The sequence below is a fragment of the Amblyraja radiata genome, chromosome 2 (genome assembly GCF_010909765.2).
Source record: "Amblyraja radiata isolate CabotCenter1 chromosome 2, sAmbRad1.1.pri, whole genome shotgun sequence".
NCBI classification, from domain to species: domain Eukaryota; kingdom Metazoa; phylum Chordata; class Chondrichthyes; order Rajiformes; family Rajidae; genus Amblyraja; species Amblyraja radiata.
The window spans coordinates 95829574-95848567 of NC_045957.1; the positions used below are offsets into that span (position 1 = coordinate 95829574).

At 45.9% G+C, this 18994-nt stretch overlaps 1 protein-coding gene across 1 annotated transcript in view; it reads right to left on the reverse strand.

Annotated features, from left to right (window-relative positions):
• Nucleotides 1-18994, reverse strand: part of hacl1 (2-hydroxyacyl-CoA lyase 1) — a 119241-nt gene that overhangs the window by 45318 nt on the left and 54929 nt on the right. The window contains exon 12 of the mRNA XM_033050702.1: nucleotides 341-442. Within this exon, the coding sequence (XP_032906593.1) occupies nucleotides 341-442 (102 nt within the window). The remainder of the gene's footprint in view (nucleotides 1-340; nucleotides 443-18994) is intronic.

An 18994-nucleotide genomic window follows, 5' to 3' on the forward strand; every position in this document is an offset into this window, starting at 1 on the left:
AAAAATAGCTAAAATACCCAAAGCACAGCTCTCAATTTAAAGTGAGGACCCAATTCCAATTGATCATAATCTTCTGAAAGGATTATCTCATCAATCTTCCTTTTCTGGGAAATGCAACACTTTGGAACAATTCACCTAATGATCGAGTAAAACAAAATAAATTACATCTCAAATGTCAGTCAAAACTGACACTTCAAATCATGCCATGGAATATAAATGAGTCACATTTTAAATAAATTAACCCCTAAAGATTTAAATGATGTATGTCAGTCCAGACATCTGAATAACTTAAGACGCTGAAATGCCCTTCAAATGGTATTCAGAGGTTTCAAGGAAATACCTGAGATAGTTCCTCATTGGCTTTAATTTTCTCCTTCAGGAATAACCACCATTCAGAGTTGGACAGGAAAATCCATGGATTAATCCTGAAGAAATCTAGTAACTGAAAAACAAACGTTGTAATCACATTCTTGAATGGAAAATAAACAAGGTAAATAAATTAATCATGGCATCACCTCCTATAGATCCCCTGATGTGTGAGATGGTAAAAGGAACTGAATAAGGGGGTGGGGTGTCAAATGGGATAGTCGGGGACAGAGTTAAAGGGAAAGAGAGTAAAGGGATGGTTAATGGCCACAGAATTAACGGGAAAGGAAGCTCACAAAGGGATAGGAGAGTATGGCCAAGTGTAATAGAGATCAATGTGAAAGGTGAGATGCGTAAGGAATTAAAAGTATTGTATATGAATGCGCGAAGTATAAGAAGTAAAGTAGATGAGCTTGAGGCTCAGTTAGAGGTTGGTAGATATGACATTGTGGGGATTACTGAGATGTGGCTGCAGGAGGATCGGGCCTGGGAACTTAATATTCAGGGTTATACATGCTATAGAAAGGACAGGCAGGTGGGCAGAGGAGGGGGGGGGGGGGGGGTAGCTCTGCCGGTGAGGGATGGAATTCAGTCCCTTGCAAGGGAAGACATAGGGACTGACGAGGTAGAATCACTGTGGATTGAGTTGAGGAATTGTAAAGGCAAGAAGACACTAATTGGTGTTATCTACAGACCCCCAAATAGTAGCCCGGATGTAGGGTGTAAGTTGCAGCAGGAGTTAAAACTGGCATGTAACAAAGGTAATGCCACTGTGGTGATGGGGGATTTCAATATGCAGGTAAACTGGAAAAATCAGGTTGGTTCAGGACCCCAAGAAAGAGAGTTTGTAGAATGCCTCTGAGATGGATTCGTAGAGCAGCTTGTAATGGAGCCGACCAGAGAAAAGGCAATCCTGGATTTAGTGTTGTCCAATGAACCAGATATGATAAGAGAACTCGAGGTAAAGGAACCGCTTGGAGGTAGTGATCATAATATGATTAGTTTTAATCTGCAATTTGAGAAGGAGAACGTTAAATCGGAAGTGTCAGTGATGCAGTTGAACAAAGGGGACTATGAACACATGAGAGGGGAGCTGGCCAAGGTAGACTGGAAAGGGATCCTAGCAGGAATGACGGTGGAACAGCAATGGCAGGAATTTCTGGGCATAATCCAGAAGACGCAGGATCATTTCATTCCAAAAAGGAAGAAAGATTCTAAGGGGACTAGGAGGCAACCGGGCCTGACAAGAGAAGTTAGGGATAGAATAAAACTAAAAGAAAAGATGTATAACACAGCAAAGAGTAGCCGGAAGCCAGAGGATTGGGAAACTTTCATAGGACAACAGAAGGAAACAAAACGGGCAATACGGGCTGAAAAGATGATGTACGAAGGGAAGCTGGCCAGGAATATAAAGAAGGACAGTAAAAGCTTCTTTAGATATGTTAAGGGTAAAAGAGTAGCAAAGTCAAATGTGGGTCCCTTGAAGGCAGACACGGTTGAAATTATTATGGGCAACAAGGAAATGGCAGAAGAGTTGAATAGGAGCTTCGGATCTGTCTTCACTAAGGAAGACACAAACAATCTCCCAGATGTACTGGAAGACAGAGGATCTAAGGGGGTAGAGGAACTGAAAGAAATTTTCATTAGGCGAGAAATAGTATTGGGTAGGCTAATGGGACTGAAGGATGATAAATCTCCGGGACCTGATGGTCTGCATCCCAGGGTCCTCAGGGAGGTGGCTCTAGAAATAGTGGACGCATTGGTGATCATTTTCCAATGTTCAATAGATTCAGGATCAGTTCCTGTGGATTGGAGGATAGCTAATGTTATCCCACTTTTCAAGAAAGGAGCGAGAGAGAAAACGGGGAATTACAGACCAGTTAGCTTGACTTCGGTGGTGGGAAAGATGCTGGAGTCAATTATTAAAGAGGTAATAATGGGGCATTTGGATAGCAGTAAAAGGATTAGTCCAAGTCAACATGGATTTATGAAAGGGAAATCATGCTTGACTAATCTGGAATTTTTTGAGGATGTGACAAGTAAAATGGATGAAGGGGTGCCAGTGGATGTAGTGTATCTAGACTTTCAGAAAGCCTTTGATAAGGTCCCGCACGGGAGACTGGTGACTAAAATTAGAGCACATGGTATTGGGGGTAGGGTGTTGACATGGATAGAAAATTGGTTGGCAGACAGGAAGCATAGAGTAGGAGTGAACGGGTCCTTTTCAGAATGGCAGGCAGTGGCGAGTGGAGTGCCACAAGGCTCGGTGTTGGGGCCGCAACTGTTTACCATATATATTAATGATTTGCAAGAGGGAATTAGGAGCAACACTAGCATGTTTGTGGATGACACAAAGCTGGGTGGCAGTGTGAACTGTGAAGAGGATGTTAGGAGGTTGCAGGGTGAGGTGGACAGGTTGAGTGAGTGGGCAGATGCGTGGCAGATGCAGAATAATATAGATAAATGTGAGGTTATCCACTTTTAGTAAAGAGGTTTAAAGAGGTTCTTCCGCAGTTGTATAGGGCTCTGGTGAGACCACATCTGGAGTATTGTGTAGTTTTGATCTCCTAATTTGAGGAAGGACATCCTTGTGATTGAGGCAGTGCAGCGTAGGTTCACGAGATTGATCCCTGGGATGGCGGGACTGTCATATAAAGAAAGATTGAAAAGACTAGGCTTGTATTCACTGGAGTTTAGAAGGGTGAGGGGGACTTTTATAGAAACATATAAAATTATAAAAGGACTGGACAAGCTAGATGCAGGAATAAATTTCCCAATGTTGGGCAATGTTGGATAAGCTGGGTGAGTGGGCAAATGCATGGCAGATGCAGTATAATGTGGATAAATGTGAGGTTATCCACTGGTGGCAAAAACAGGAAAGTAGACTTTATCTAAATGGTGGCCGATTAGGAAAAAGGTAGTTGCAACGAGACCTGGGGCTCATGGTACACCAGTCATTGAAAGTAGGCATGCAGGTGCAGCAGGCAGTGAAGAAAGCGAATGGTATGTTAGCATTCATAGCAAAAGGATTTGAGTATAGGAGCAGGGAGGTTCTACTGCAGTTGTACAGGGTCTTGGTGAGACCACACCTGGAGTATTGCGTACAGTTTTGGTCTCCAAATGTGAGGAAAGACATTCTTGCCATAGAGGGAGTACAGAGAAGGTTCACCAGACTGATTCCTGGGATGTCAGGACTTTCATATGAAGAAAGATTGGATAGACTTGGCTTGTACTCACTAGAATTTAGAAGATTGAGGGGGAATCTTATAGAAACTTACAAAATTCTTACGGGGTTGGTCAGGCTAGATGCAGGAAGATTGTTCCCGATGTTGGGGAAGTCCAGGACAAGGGGTCACAGTTTAAGGATAAAGGGGAAATCCTTTAGGACCGAGATGAGAAAAACATTTTTCACACAGAGAGTGGTGAGTCTCTGGAACTCTCTGCCACAGAAGGTAGTTGAGGCCAGTTCATTGGCTATATTTAAGAGGGAGTTAGATGTGGCCCTTGTGGCTAAAGGGATCAGGGGGTATGGAGAGAAGGCAGGTACGGGATACTGAGTTGGATGATCAGCCATGATCATATTGAATGGCGGTGCAGGCTCGAAGGGCCGAATGGCCTACTCCTACACCTATTTTCTATGTTTCTATGAGTCCAGAACCAGGGGCCACAGTCTTAGAATAAAGGGGAGGTCATTTAAGACTGAGGTGAGAAAAAACTTTTTCAACCAGAGTTATGAATTTATGGAATTCCCTGCCACAGAGGGCAGTGGAGGCCAAGTCATTGGATGGATTTAAGAGAGAGATAGAGCTCTAGGGGCTATTTGAGTCAAGGTATATGGGGAGAAGGCAGACACGGGTTATTGATAGGGGACGATCAGCCATGATCACAATGAATGGCGGTGCTGGCTCGAAGGGCCGAATGGCCTCCTCCTGCACCTATTTTCTATGTTTCTATGAACTGGTTCCACATGTACATCGAGTTGCCACAGGCTGCAATAACATCACAACTATGACAATCTAACAGTGAATGGGAAATGTACATGTCAACCTAACAATGGTAAATATTAATGCAAAAAGCTTGATCTAAATTTGTATCACAGAAGACTGAAAACACAAAATACACACCAATTGAAAGATAGTTAAGTGTAAATTCCGTAATTTATTAAGTTCCATCATAAGCTTTCTGTTGTAGACATTCTATACAAACTATTATGGTTCTACACTCAGATCTCATGAGCTTTATTTTCTACGAGACTGTATTAGTAAATGTTATAACGTGTGAAAATTAAATTAGATAACTTTTTATGTCATTGTTGTTTGGCACTTTAAAAAAAAACTATGATATATTAATAGATGCAGCTTATCACAATAGTTAAACTAGACGATCATCCATTATGTTTTTTTCCATTGCAACAGTAGCTGCTCTTCAAAGTACGTCACAGAAATGTTATAACATCAGAGGTCATGATAGGTGACATGTAAATGCAAATCTTTCTGTTTTGGATCGTGCATCATAGCTCATGGAAATCCCTGGATCTACAAGACAATTTTATGATTGACTAGACCAAGTGGTCACACGGAAGGCCTGGTCCCCAACGCAACCCGTTCTCCAATGCAATATTCCACCATTCACCCGTTCCCCCAACGCAATATTCCACCACTCACCCATAGCCCACAACTGCGCAGGGGCTGCTCATTTCGCCTTATTCACCCTCCCTTATTTTTAAACTTAAAAAAAAATACATTTGCACTTGCTAGCAAGCAGAACTCAGTGTACTGCTGTTTTTAAAAAAATGCAATTGCACTTGCTAGGGTTAGCAGGACTCAGTGTACTTAGATAGCAACAATGTTGCAAGCAGGGCTACAATCAGTGAAAAAGCGAAAGACAGTCATTTTTAATTCAAAGTTTTGTCAGATATTTGAACATTTTCATTAATAACTCGAGAAATAAAGCATGGATTTTTCAGATAAGGCGATTTTGGACTCGACGGAAAAAATTTATTCTGGAATATGTAAAAATGTTACCATTTGCGCGTCATTTCTTCGAGAAGACACGCACACACACACACCTGTGAGGGGGGGAGAGAGGGGGGGGGAGAGGGGGGGGGAGAGAGGGGGGGGAGAGGGGGGGGGAAGAGAGGGGGAAGAGAGGGGGGGAAGAGAGGGGGGGGGAAGAGGGGGGGGGAGAGAGGGGGGGAAGAGGGGGGGGAAGAGAGGGGGGGAAGAGAGGGGGGGGAAGAGAGGGGGGGAAGAGAGGGGGAGAGAGGGGGGGGAAGAGAGGGGGGGAAGAGAGGGGGGGAAGAGAGGGGGGGAAGAGAGGGGGGGGAAGAGAGGGGGGGGGAAGAGAGGGGGGGGGAAGAGAGGGGGGGGGAAGAGAGGGGGGGAAGAGAGGGGGAGAGAGAGGGGGGGAAGAGAGGGGGTGAAGAGGGGAGGAAGAGAGGGAGAAGAGAGGGGGGAAGAGAGGGGGGAAGAGAACGGGGGAGAGAGGGGGGGGGAAGAGAGGGGTTGAAGAGAGACGGGAAGAGAGGGGGGAAGAGAGGGGGGGAGAGAGGGGGGAAGAGAGGGGGGAGAGGGGGGAGAGGGAAGAGGGGGGGAAGAGGGGGGGAGAGGGGGGGGAAGAGGGGGGGGAAGAGGGGGGGGAAGAGGGGGGAGAGACTAAAACAATGAAGTTCAATCGGATTCTTATCTTTAAAGATTTGGAAGTCAGCATGAAGCATCCTTCATCAAAGTGAGAATGACTGTTGGTGAAGGATTTGAAGAATGTTCTCAAAATGCTAGCTCGCATTAGAGAGAGGGGGGAGAGAGAGGGCGGGAGAGGCGAACCCCGATCCGAGGCGCGAGCGTGCGTCGACCAAAGCTCTCGGGAGTTCTCGGGAAACCCAAGCCAATGCGAGCGTGCATTGACCAAAGCTCTCGGAAGCTCTCGGGAGCTCTCGGGTAAAGGGCCCGAGCCAAGCCAAGCCGAGCCGAGGCGCGAGCGGGCGAACGTCGACCAAAGACCGCTGCAGTCTTCAGCTATGATCTTTGGTCTTCAGTCGACTGGCCGACTGTTGAATAACGGGGGGAGGAGGGAGGGGTGGGGGGGGGGGGGTGACGTCACTCGCAGCGCGAGCATACGGCAGGCAGGCAGATCCATTGTGACATCATCAGCCCACAACAGGCTTTTTGATTTCAAAATTTTATCGGATGTGTGAACATTTTGATTAATAAGTCAAGAAATAATGCATGAATTTTTCAGATATGGCGATTTTTGACTTCATGGGATAAATCTCTACCGGAATATGTAAAAATGTAACCGTTCGCGCGTAGTTTTTTCGAGAAGATGTGATCGCACATGAACAATAAATACACACACATCCACATACAAGATCAGAGTTTTATAGTTATAAGGATATAAGGATATGATATGGGTATAGGTGCCCTGCACCAATGTAAACATAGCATTTCCTTCCCTATCATTGTATTATATATTAAAAATACTTTTACATGGTTAGTCATTATTTTGAAACGGAACCAGCTACTCCAGAAACTGCCTTCCTGGAGTGTTTAACTGGAGTATTTGAAAAATGATCAATATGATGTCCTCATTCTTTAGGTTCCCCCCTCCCATTGCAGATGAGGCCTTCACTCATGTCTCCTCGGTAGCCTGCAGCTCCGCCCTTGCTCCCCCTCCCCCCAGTCGCAACAGAGACAGAGTCGCCCAAGTCATTACCTTTCACCCCATCAGCCATCGTATACGACACATAATCCTCAAAAATTTTCACCACCTCCAACAGGATCTCAACACTAGTCCCATCTTCCCATCTCTACCATTTTCCACCTTCCGCAGATACAGTTCCCTCCGCAACTCCCTGGTTAACTCATCCCTTCCCACCCAAACCACACCCTCCCCAGGTACTTACCCCTGCAACCTTCCACCGCAGAAGATGCAACACCTGTCCCAATACCTCCTCCCTCGGCTTGCACCTCCTCCAACCTCATCTACTGTACACGGTGTTCAAGATGTGGACACTTATACATCGGCGAGACCAATCATAGACTGGGCGACTGTTTCGCTGAACACCTTCACTCAGTCCACCTGCACCTACCTGATCTCCCGGTTGCTAAACACTTTAATTCTCCTTCTCATTCCCAGGCTAAATGCAAATTGGAGGAACTTTCACTTGGGAAGCTTACAGCCCAGTGGTATGAATATTGATTTATCTCACTTCAGGTAGCCCCGGCATTCCCTCTCTCTCAATCCCTCCCCCACACGTCGCACTAGCTTCTCGTTTTCATCCTACAAACAGCTAACAATTGCCCGTTCCCTTTATCATCTCCTTTTTTGCATATCTTTCATTCACAATTCTTTATATCTCCACATCATCGTCTATATCTCTCATTTCCCTTATCCCGAACCAGTCTGAAGACAGGACTCGATCTGAAACGTCACCCATTCCTTCTCTCCGGAGATGCTGCCGGTCCTGCTGAGTTACTCCAGCTTTTAGCGTCTATCTTCAATATATTGATATACGATACGGTAAAACTTTATTCATCCCCAGAAGGAAATTGGTCTGCCAACAGTCACAACACACAAGGTACACGAAAAACCTGAAATTAAAAGTGAAAACAAAAAAAGCCATGAGACTGTTGGCTGGTTGCCGTGTGCGCAGCGCCTTCACAGGAACAAATGAACAAACACAGACTTATCCCCAGTGCAGAGGATTCTAAAACTAGAGTGCTCCTCCCCTCCCCCACACCAGGTCCCCTTTTGTTCTCCCACCTTCCCCCACAGCGGTCCATCCACGCCGGGTCCTCCATTGTTCTTCACGGCGGTGCCCTCCATGCCGGGTCCCCGTTGTCTTCCCCTCGCCTTCATCGACTGTTGATCACAGGACGATCGCGAGGCCGCACCACCGCCGAGGTTCCCACCGCCGCCGAGGTCCCATCACCAACGGGGCTCCTGTTTCTGTCGAGGCTCACGCTGCCGTCGAGGCACCCGCTGTCACTGCCGAGGCTCCCAATGTCGCCACCGTTGAGGCTCCTTCGGCCTATGCAGGCCTCACCACCCGGCTTCTCCACAGTCCCCTGGGAAGCCTGTGGGGCGAGTCGGGCCTACCGGTGCGCATTGCGGTCATTGGTTGTCGTCCAAGTCGTCGGCGCCGTGGTTGTTCAGTGGGTGGATCAGGCCCGCGCGGCTCCCCGGGACACTCCCGCCGCATGAACGGCTTCCCACAAGGTTCACTAACGTTCAAGATCTTAAATTAGTAGTATCTTAAATATCACACTAACTTTCAACTGGAAAGAGTCACATCTGTCAGTCTGAAGAAGGGTCTCAACCCAAAACATCACCCATTCCTTCTCTCCAGAGATGTTGCTGGTCCCATTGAGTTACTCCAGCATTTTGTGTCTATTATTGCCTGTGAATACTGTCGTCCACTGGCTCCAAGCTAAATAATACAATTATAAAATTCCTTTCAAATCTTCCCTTTTTCCTCTTCATGCATGAAATATCCTTCAAAATTTTCAAGGTATATGCTCTTCTCCGCTGGTCTTCGTTTCTTGATTATTCCTGTATAATCCATCCGTTTTCATGTTTAAGCTCAAGTCTCTGGATTGAGACTTGAACTAGCAACCTTCCAATTAAGATTACTACTAACTAAGGTACCACTAATTACGGTATGGTACTTTATTTGTCACGTACTGAGGTACAGTGAAATTCATTTTTGTATACAGTTCAGTACAAGTATCACTATACATAAGCACTTGGATACATGTTAGATGAGCATCTCAGATACAATGCAAGTGTATAGCTGTAGTACACTGAGAGAATATACAGAGTCACCAGTTTGGAAACATTTTTAAGTCCCAGTTGTTGAAAGTGCAGGGAGCATTGCAGGATTGGCCATGCCAAGTGTAGCCTCTGCTTCACCGCTGTAGGCTGCGTCTGGTCCACGTGCTCGGCCTCTGGGAGCGGTGCCCGGTCCAGCCGAGCCCCAGGCTGTTGCAGGGCCTCCAGCGGCCCGCTACCCTTCCCGCAGCCGGTCTACTTATCGGCCCTCCAGGTGGGTTCTGCGGGTCCGCGAGCTGGGCCTTCCGGTCGGGTTCCGGTCCAAGGCATGGGTCCACCATCTGTAGCGGGCGAGTCCCCGTCTGTGGTGGGTGGGCTGAGCCTTCCGCGTGCTGACAAGGGATATATTAAATATCTCCAGTTCAACTTGTTTTGGGTAAAACAACATCCGTGCTGAAGGCGTCTAGATTATGTTGAGTCTTGAGACAAGTATTGCAATAATAAGCCTCCACCAATGATTTATTAAAGACTATTAGTGCTCATTCTTAGTCACAGTGCAAGCTATTTATGCAGCTCTCTCCAATGTCCCATGCAGTTTCCATTTTATAATCTGCATGCGGCACTTTCATAGCCTAGTCTTGATTTACTATCTTATTTGGCTGCAAGAGAAATGACACCAGCAAAAATTGTGATGGTTCACCCCATTTACTGAAAGTCACTATGCCTACCACCAAGATAATTAGAGCTTATATTTTAGTTATTGTTGAAGGCTGGCTAGCATCACAGGACACAACTATGAAGAAATGTAATTTATACGTCATTTAAAACTGAATTTAATTGACTACAAACCTATTATTGGCTGCAGTTAACCAACATTTATAAAGCTGCAGTTATTCCATCTGAGATCAATAGCTACAGTAAAGTAAAGTAAAGTAAAGTAAATTTATTTATATAGCACGTTTAAATCAACTTGCGTTGCGACCAAAGTGCTTTACATAGGGAAAAAAAAAATTAAGCTTCCATACATCCATAGAAAAATTAAAATTAAGAAAAATGACACAACATATTGTATAATTCAACACAAACGTCCCCCAACAACAGAATAAAAAATTTCCACTGTGGGGAAAGGCATCAGAAAGTTCAGTCCTCTCCCTCTGTGATCACCCGAGGTCGGGGCCTATTTGTGGCCTCCGCAGCCAGTCCGATGTTTTCAGGCCCTCTTGCCAGAAGCTGGAATGCCGGCATCGGGTGAACACTCCTCAGCGGCTTGGAAATGTCTGGAGCGGCCGCTTCCTCCCCGGAGACCGCGGCACCCGAAGTCTTCAGACCGCGCTGGTTGGAGCTCCGACTCTGGTGATCTCGAATCCCAGGCTCCGCGGTGTTTAAATCCAGCGCCGCCTGCGACTGGATGCTCCGCAGCCACAGCTCCTCGGATGTTGGTCGGCGGTCACAGTACTCCGGAGCTTACCGCACGGTGACCCGGTAAGGCATCACCCACTCCGTGTTGGTGTCCCAGCGCTGCACCACCGCCGAAGCTGTAGTCCCGGCCGATCCCGACAGGAAACGCTGCAACAGTCTAATGGTAGGCCGCGAGGAAGGGGCGAAGAAGCAGCTCGGAGGGAAACCGCCTCTCCGACCAGGTAGGGACTGGAAAAGTTTCCCCCTTCCCCTCCCCCCACATAAAAGAAGACCTCCAACAAACATTTTGTAGTAACAGGACTAAAAATAAAAATAAAAAACAGGGTGCCAAGTTCGGCAGGAAAACTTCAGGTTTCATTCGTTATGATTTGCACTCTACTGAATAACATACAACATATTTCACTAAAAACCTTACACTGTAAACTTCATGCAATAAACATGTTTGGTAGACACAATTAACTTCAAATTCTGGTTCACAAAAGAGACACAAAGTGCTGGAATAACTCAGTGGATCAGGCGGCATCTCTTTAAAAACATGGATAGAAACATAGAAAATATGTGCAGGAGGCGGCCCTTTGAGGCAGCACCGCCATTCATAGCGATCATGGCTGATCATCCACAATCAGTAACCAGTGCCTGCCCTCTCCCTATACCCCTTGATTCCACTAGCCCCAAGAAATCTAACCAGCATTATTTTAAATTCATCCAGTGAATTGGCCTCCACTGCCTTCTGTGGCATAGAATTCCACAAATTCACAACTCTCTGGGTGAAAATGTTTTTTCTCATCGCAGCTTTAAATGACCTCCCCTTTATTATTTGACTGTGGCCCCTGGATCTGGACTCCCCCAACATTGGGAACATTTCTCCTGCATCTAGATTGTCCAGTCCTTTTATAATTTTATGTTTCAACTAGACTAAGTGGGACCCGTTGGGTCCCAGCATCACACGGGAGGGCTCGCCTGTGCTCGCCAGTGGGGGAGGGGGGCTTTCTGTTGCGCTAGTATGGGTGTTGGTACTGGTTTCCAGAGGGCCAGTATAGACATTGTGGGCCGAATGGATTCTTGGGCTGGCAGCCAACTGTTGCAATGATTTTACAAAGCCAAGGCAAACAATTTGGCTGCAGCCACCCAACAACCAAAATTCATTTTGTGAACACAGACTTTTAAAAAAGGCGAGGCAAACAATTGGGCAGCAGCCACCTGACAACCAAAATTCATTTTGTGAACACTAACTTTTAAAAAAGTGGAGGCAAACAATTGGGCAGCAGCAACCTGACAACCAAAATTCGTTTTGTGAACACAAACTTTTTAAAAAGGCGAGGCAAACAATTGGGCAGCAGCCACCTGACAACCAAAATTCATTTTGTGAACACAAACTTTTTAAAAAGGTGAGGCAAACAATTGGGCAGCAGCCACTTTACAGCCGCATCGAGGGGATTCACCGTGGAGTAGACGTGCGTTCAGTGTTATCGCAGCTCAGAGAACCGTGACCCTCTCGCTTCCTGGGTCTGGCAGAGACTGAGTGAGGGACTACACTTCCGGATTTTATAGTCCCTCCCCCATGCCGCCAGCGGGGGCAGCAGAGAGTATGGCAAATTAAAAAAAAACATTAATCTCTCTCTGATTTTTCATCGATGGGGAAAATCCTCCTGTCCCGGACTCTGAGCGAGGTGGCCAGAAATGACGGCCGTAGGTGGCGGCGTTCTCTCGGAAATCGCAGCACAGTGGGCCAAAAGCGGTCAAGATCAGGCTTTTAGTAATATAGATAAGATCCCCTCTCAACCTTCTAAATTCCAGTGAATACAAGACCAGTCTTTCCAATCTTTCCTCATATAACAGTCCCGCCATCCCGGGGATTAACCTCGTGAACCTACGCTACACTCCCTCAATAGCAAGGATGTCCTTCCTCAAATTAGGAGACCAAAACTGCACACAATACTCCAGATGTGGTCTCACTAGGGCCCTGTACAATTGCAGATGGACCTCTTTACTCCTATACTCAAATCCTCTCGTTATGAAGACCAACAAGCCATTAGCTTTCTTCACTCTGTACCTGCATGTTTACTTTCAGTGACTGATGCACAAGGACACCCAGGTCTCATTGCACTTCCCTTTTTCCTAATCTGACACCAATGAGATAATAATCTGCCTCCTTGTTCTTGCCGCCAGAGTGGATAACCTCACATTTATCTACATTATACTGTATCTGCCATGCACCTGCCCACTCACTCAACCTGACAAAGTCACCCTGCAACAGCCTAGCATCCCCTTCGCAGTTCACATTGCCACCCAGCTTTGTGTCATCTGCAAATTTGCTAGTGTTACTTTTAATTCCATCATCCAAATCATTAATGTATATTGTAAATAGTTGCAGCCCCGGCACCGAGCCTTGAGGCACTCCACTCGCCACTGCCTGCTATTCTGACAGCCAACCAATGCTCTATCCATGTCAATACCCTATCCCCAATTCCAAGTGCTCTATTTTTGCCCACTTATCTCCAGTGCGGGACCTTATCAAAGGCTTTCTGAAAGTAAAGATACACTCCATCCACTGGCTCCCCTTCATCCATTTTACTTGTCACATCCTCAAAAAATTCCAGAAGATTAGTCAAGCAGGATTTCCCCTTCATAAATCCATGCTGACTTGGACCATTCATTTTACTGCTATTCAAATGCGCCATTATGACTTATTTAATAATTGACTCCAGCATCTTCCCCACCGATGTCAGGCTAACTGGTCTATAATTCCGTTTTCTCTCTTGCTCCTTTATGAAAAGTGGGATAACATTAGTTATCCTCCAATCCACAGGAACTGAACTTTGGAAAATTATCACCAATGATTTCTAGAGCCACCTCGTTGAGTACCCTGGGATGCAGACCATCAGGCCCTGGGGATTTATCAGCCTTCAGTCCCATCAGTCTACCCAATACTATTTCTCGCCTAATGCAAATTTATTTCAGTTCCTCTGTCCCCCTAGATCCTCTGTCCTCTAGTACATCTGGGAGATTATTTGTGTCTTCCTTAGTGAAGACAGAACCAAAGTACCTGTTCAACTCTTCTGCCATTTCCTTGTTCCCCATAGTAATTTCACCTATTTCTGCCTTCAAGGGACCCACATTTGTATTTACTAATCTTTTTCTCTTAACATACCTAAAGAAGCTTTTACTATCCTTCTTTATATTCTTGGTGAGCTTACCTTCATACCTTTTACCCCGTATTGCCTTTTTTGCTACCTTCTGATGTCCTTTGAAAGTTTCCCAATCCCCTGGCTTCTTTGCTATGTTATACACCTATTCTTTTCGTTTCATGCCATCCCTAACTTCACTTGTCAGCCACGGTTGCCTCTTACCCCCCCTTAGAATCTTTCTTCCTCTTTAGAATGAAATGATCCTGCATCTTCTGGGTTATGCCCAGAAATTTCTGCCATTGCTGTCCCACTGTCATTCCTGCCAGGATCCTTTTCCAGTCGACCTTGGCCATCTCCTCTCTCATGCCTTCATAGTTCCCTTTGTTCAACTGCAATACCGACTTTCTGATTTAACCTTCTCCCTCTCAAATTGCAGATTAAAACATATCATATTATGGTCACTACCTCCTAGCGGTTCCTATACCGGTTGGGGGGGGTGGGGGTTGGGGAAGATGGGGCTCCCTACTAAGTAAGACTGAGCCACCAGCACAAGTTTGAGACAACCAGCGATCCCTCACCTGCCGACAGGCAACAAGGGACCGCGTCCCATATGGATTTAGAACTTTTCCTAACCATCCATTTTATCTGTAAATAAACCTCTTCTCGTGAGTTTATCCTACCACGAATGCAACGGCATAATCATTGTCTACCTAACATCTTCCCAAACACCAAAATGGGTAATAAAGAGCAAGGCAATTAGGGTTAATAATAGATTACAGGAGAATGAATGGTGAAATATGTTTACTGAGGTTACTTACAGCTGGCATAGACACTGTTGGGCCTTCTATGCCAGAAGGAAATGTAACAAAGACAGGTATATATGTTCTTTAAATAAATCACAAGGTGCTTCATAGAAGTGTTATCAAACAAAACAGATCTGAGCCGCATAAATATATTAGAAAAGATGAAAAGATGAATTGCTCAAAGAGTTAAGCTTTCAGATTCTCCTTAGACAGGAGGAAAGACAATTTGAGAATTTGAGAGATTGGGGGAGGGAATTCTGAGTTTCCCAACAACAACTGATTATAATCAGGACTCTGCGTGAGGTCAGAAAGGTAGATCTTCAACACAAGGAACTGCAGATGCTGCAATCTTGAGCAAAACACAAAGTGCTGGAGGAACTCAGCGGGTAAGGCAGCAAGACCGGGTAAGGTGAAGAACTGACGATTATTCGGCTCAGAATCCTTTTTCAGACTGATCTCAGACGATTGTGGAGATGCTGGAAGTTACAGAAATAGACCAAGTGAAGGTCATGTGGGTATTTAAAAACAGACGAGAATTCCCAAAATGAGAGACAATCTTCCTCGGAGCACAAGGGTACGGAGTAAATGAGAAATTGGTGCAAATTGAGACGGTATCTGAGTTTAGGGTGAGCTCAGATATATGGGACGCTTAACTGTCAAGACAGCATTGGACGAGGCAGGTGCAGAGACAACAAAACCACAGATGAGTAACAAATGAGATGAGCTGCAGTATTCTGCTTGGATGAGCTCAGACAGGACTGCAGTGTAGGGTACAGCTGGACAATGAACATTGGACTTTGTCTCTGGAACTGTTACACCACATTGCCGAGAACTATAGTTTGCACTCTATATCTTTCCCTATGCTCTACCTATTGGTTGGCATGATTATATTTATGTATGGTATTATCTGATTTGAAAGGATAGCATGCTCAAAAGAAATCTAAAAATGTTTTGTAGATAGAATAGTTTTTGGGTGTTGATAGCTAAGTGGATTTGGAATTTGAAGCTCTGCTCAGAACAAATGTACAAATGTATTAGTGTCTATGATTTAACTCTGGGGTCCCACCCTTACCCAGCGGTCAGTACTTCAACAATGTGGCCTGCTATTATTCTCACACTCCTGTGCCTTGGGCATATTTGATTTTATTGTGCTACTTCTTGTCTACCTCTTCTCTACCGATTGTTGCACTACCTGAAGTGCACTTTTAATGCAATCCAGATCCTTCCCTCCCACCAAAACCCCCCAAGTCTGGATCTATTTTATTTGTGTGTCCAACCTACACAGTCCTAAGTATAGACTCATGACAGTTTCATCGAACACTTACGTTCGGTCCGCCAAGGCCTACCGATTCTTCCGTTGCTAACCAATTTAACTCCCCATCCCAGACCCACACTGACCTTTCTGTCCTGGGTCTCCTCCATTGTCAGAGTGAGGCCACAAACTGGAGCACCTTATATTCTGCTTGGGTTGCTTACAACCTAACGGTATAAACACCAAATTCTACAATTTTAGGTAACCTCCATTAACCCCCCATCCTCACCCCACCTCAACCCCCCCCCCCCCCCCCCCCCCCGGACTCATACCAATTCCTCCACTCTACCTCCAACTCTCCCTCCACCTATTCCTTTCTCTGTATTCACAATTCTCAACTTCAATCCTTTGGTTTCACACCAGTTTTTTTTTAAACTCTAGCCTTTGCCCAACATCTACCTATTAACACCCCCCCCCCCTCTTTCCTGTGTTCACCTATTACCTGCCAAGCTTTGTCCTGCCCCTCTTCTTGTCCAGCTGTGTTTCTTCCCCCCCCATAATCAGTCTGAGGAAGGATCCCAATCCAAAATGTCACCTCCCCACGTTCTCCAGGGATGCTGCCTGATCCACTGCGTGAATCAATCTAGCACTTTGGGTCCTATTTTTGTAAGCCATCACCTGCTGTTCTTGTTTCTACATAGTCCTACTCCTGACTTGTTCCCCCTCTTCATTTTCACTGCCTCCCCTGGTTATTTCCAACCATCAGCCTCCTCCACCCTCCACAATGCCCCCTTACTCTCTGACATCAACCAATCTCCGACAGCCACCTATCATTCATTATCTTTGTCTGTTGTGAGAGTTCTGTACAAAATGCCCCAACTCTCTCATCAGAATGCTTGATGTGGTCACTGTTTCCAGAATTAGGATGTTTTCTTTGAGAAAATGCATTTACATTCTTTGCTTAGCACCGCCACTTGAAGAAACTCACCTTCTGTCAGACCCATTTTCTCAGATATTGCCGACTACACATGATCCAATGCAGCATTTAAAAATAAACAGGCCTATTCTGGGTTAACGTTATTCCTAGTGGAGTTAGTCTGTTCTTTACTGAACAAAATAGAGAATATCTAGGTCTCCACAGAGTAGTCCAGGAAACTAAAAGTTATTTTTAGAAGCTATTGCAAATGCAAGGCAACTAAACATGTGAAGTGCCTTACAGGTTAGTAATTATTTATGGTCACTTAAAGCTCATTTAAGAATCATTTAATGTCTCAGTGCATCAAGTACATAAAATGGTAAGATAATGTCTCCTTAACAGATGTGATTGACCAGTTTCAAGAAGTTTCCGAATGCAACTGCATAATTTTGAAGCACGGTAGATACTAACCAAAGCAATCTGAAGAAACAGAATATATCTAGATGAAAGGTAACAAATACAAAACATATTTACTTAAATACCCAAGAGGTCAGGTGGCATCTGTGGAGTAAGAAACAGGTTGATAAATCCTTATCAGAACCATTCATGAAGAATGAAAAAGGCATGAACTAGAGATTCAGCAGTAATGAGCCCAAAGTTTGGAAGAGTTAGATAATATCACAGTGGTGGAAATGAGGCACTCTTTGAAGTAATGCTGGAAGATCAACTTGGGGTCAATGCAGCATCAACGTAGTGGAGTGTGATTCAGCCTCCTACAGTGGCCAGGAACAAGGATTAATTCAGAGGTTAGGGATTGGATTTTTTTTTGCAGGGACCAAAGACAATGATGTTGATCTTCACCATATTTAGTTGCAACAATGTTCTGTTAATCTAGTATCAAACATTCAATAAAGAGTTAAGAGACAATCAAGAGGGACAAGAAAGGAATGGAAAGGCAGAGCTAAACATCATCAATGTACACAGGGTCGGCACAGGAGCGGCAGATGAAGGGGCGTGTGCGGGGATTGGCTGTAGAAGTTAAAGCATTGGTGAGTTTTTCTAGAGCGGGTCATTTGCAGCCTCTGCAGTCTGTCTGTGTATTTTTTTATTTTTTTGTCCCGTTGAGGGTTTAGTTTGTAGCGGGTTTTTAAATGTGTATGTGTGGGGGGTGGGGGGTGGGTGGGGGAAACTTTTAAATCTCTTCCCTGCACGGAGACCCGACTTTTCCCTGTCGGGTCTCCGTTGCCGTTGGGGCCTAGCGCCGTGGCGCGGCCTCCAACCGGAACGACCTGGAGGCTCAAGTCACGGAGCCTGTGGAGCTGTGGAGCTGCGGACCTACCTTCATGGAGCTAGCCAGCTTCGGAGCGTGGAGAGCTGCGGCGGCGCGCTGCTGCGACCCGACTCCGGAGGATGGTGACACCGGGAGCACGCGGGTCCCCAGTGGGAGACCGCTTTGCGGGGCACTGGCAACGGCGACTTCTCCCGCTCGAAATGCGGGGTTCAGAGTGACCTGGAGCGGGGCCTTACAACGCCCGGCGCGGCTTTAAATTGCCGCGGACTTGCTAGCGCCCGCCGGGGGCTCCAACATCAAGACCCGGGGCAGGGCCTTACATCGCCCGGCGTGGCTTTGAGTGGCCGCGGACTTGCTAGCGCCCGCCGGGTCCTTTGACCTCGACTTCGAGAGAGGAATGGAGAGCAGGGGAGAGATAAGATTTTGCCTTCCAACACAGTGAGGAGGAGACTCACTGTGATGGATGTTTGTGTGAATTGTGTTGGTGTGTGTCTTGGTTCTTTTCTTGTATGGCTGCAGAAACCAAATTTCGTTTGAACCTCATGTGAGGTTCAAATGACAAATAAAAGGTATTGTATTGTATTTAAAAACCGGTAACCAAATTTGTAAATTAGCTAATTAGTTAATTGAACAGCAAATAAAAGTACGGCTTGCTCTAGGGGAGCAGCCTGTTGGGGTGAAGTGCCTTGGTGAGTAAAGTGCGAGTCTTTGGCTCAAGAGTCTTCGGCAAGGAGGCTACACTTGATTCAAATTTTGTGATTTTTTTTGTCCACTGAAGAAATGGTAGGCAAGTTGGTACAGTGTGTTTCCTGCAGGATGTGGGAAGTCAGGGACACCGCTGGTGCTTCTGACAACTGCACCTGCAGAAATTGTGTGCAGATGCAGCTCCTGAGTAAACGTGTTGGGGAACTGGAGCAGCAGTGGATGACCTCAGGGCCATCCGGCAAAACGAGAGTTTCCTGGACAGAACCTACAGTGAGGTTGTCGCACCAAGGATACCGGAAGAGCGAAGGTGGGTGACTATGAGAAAGAGGAGTAAGCGTGGAGTGC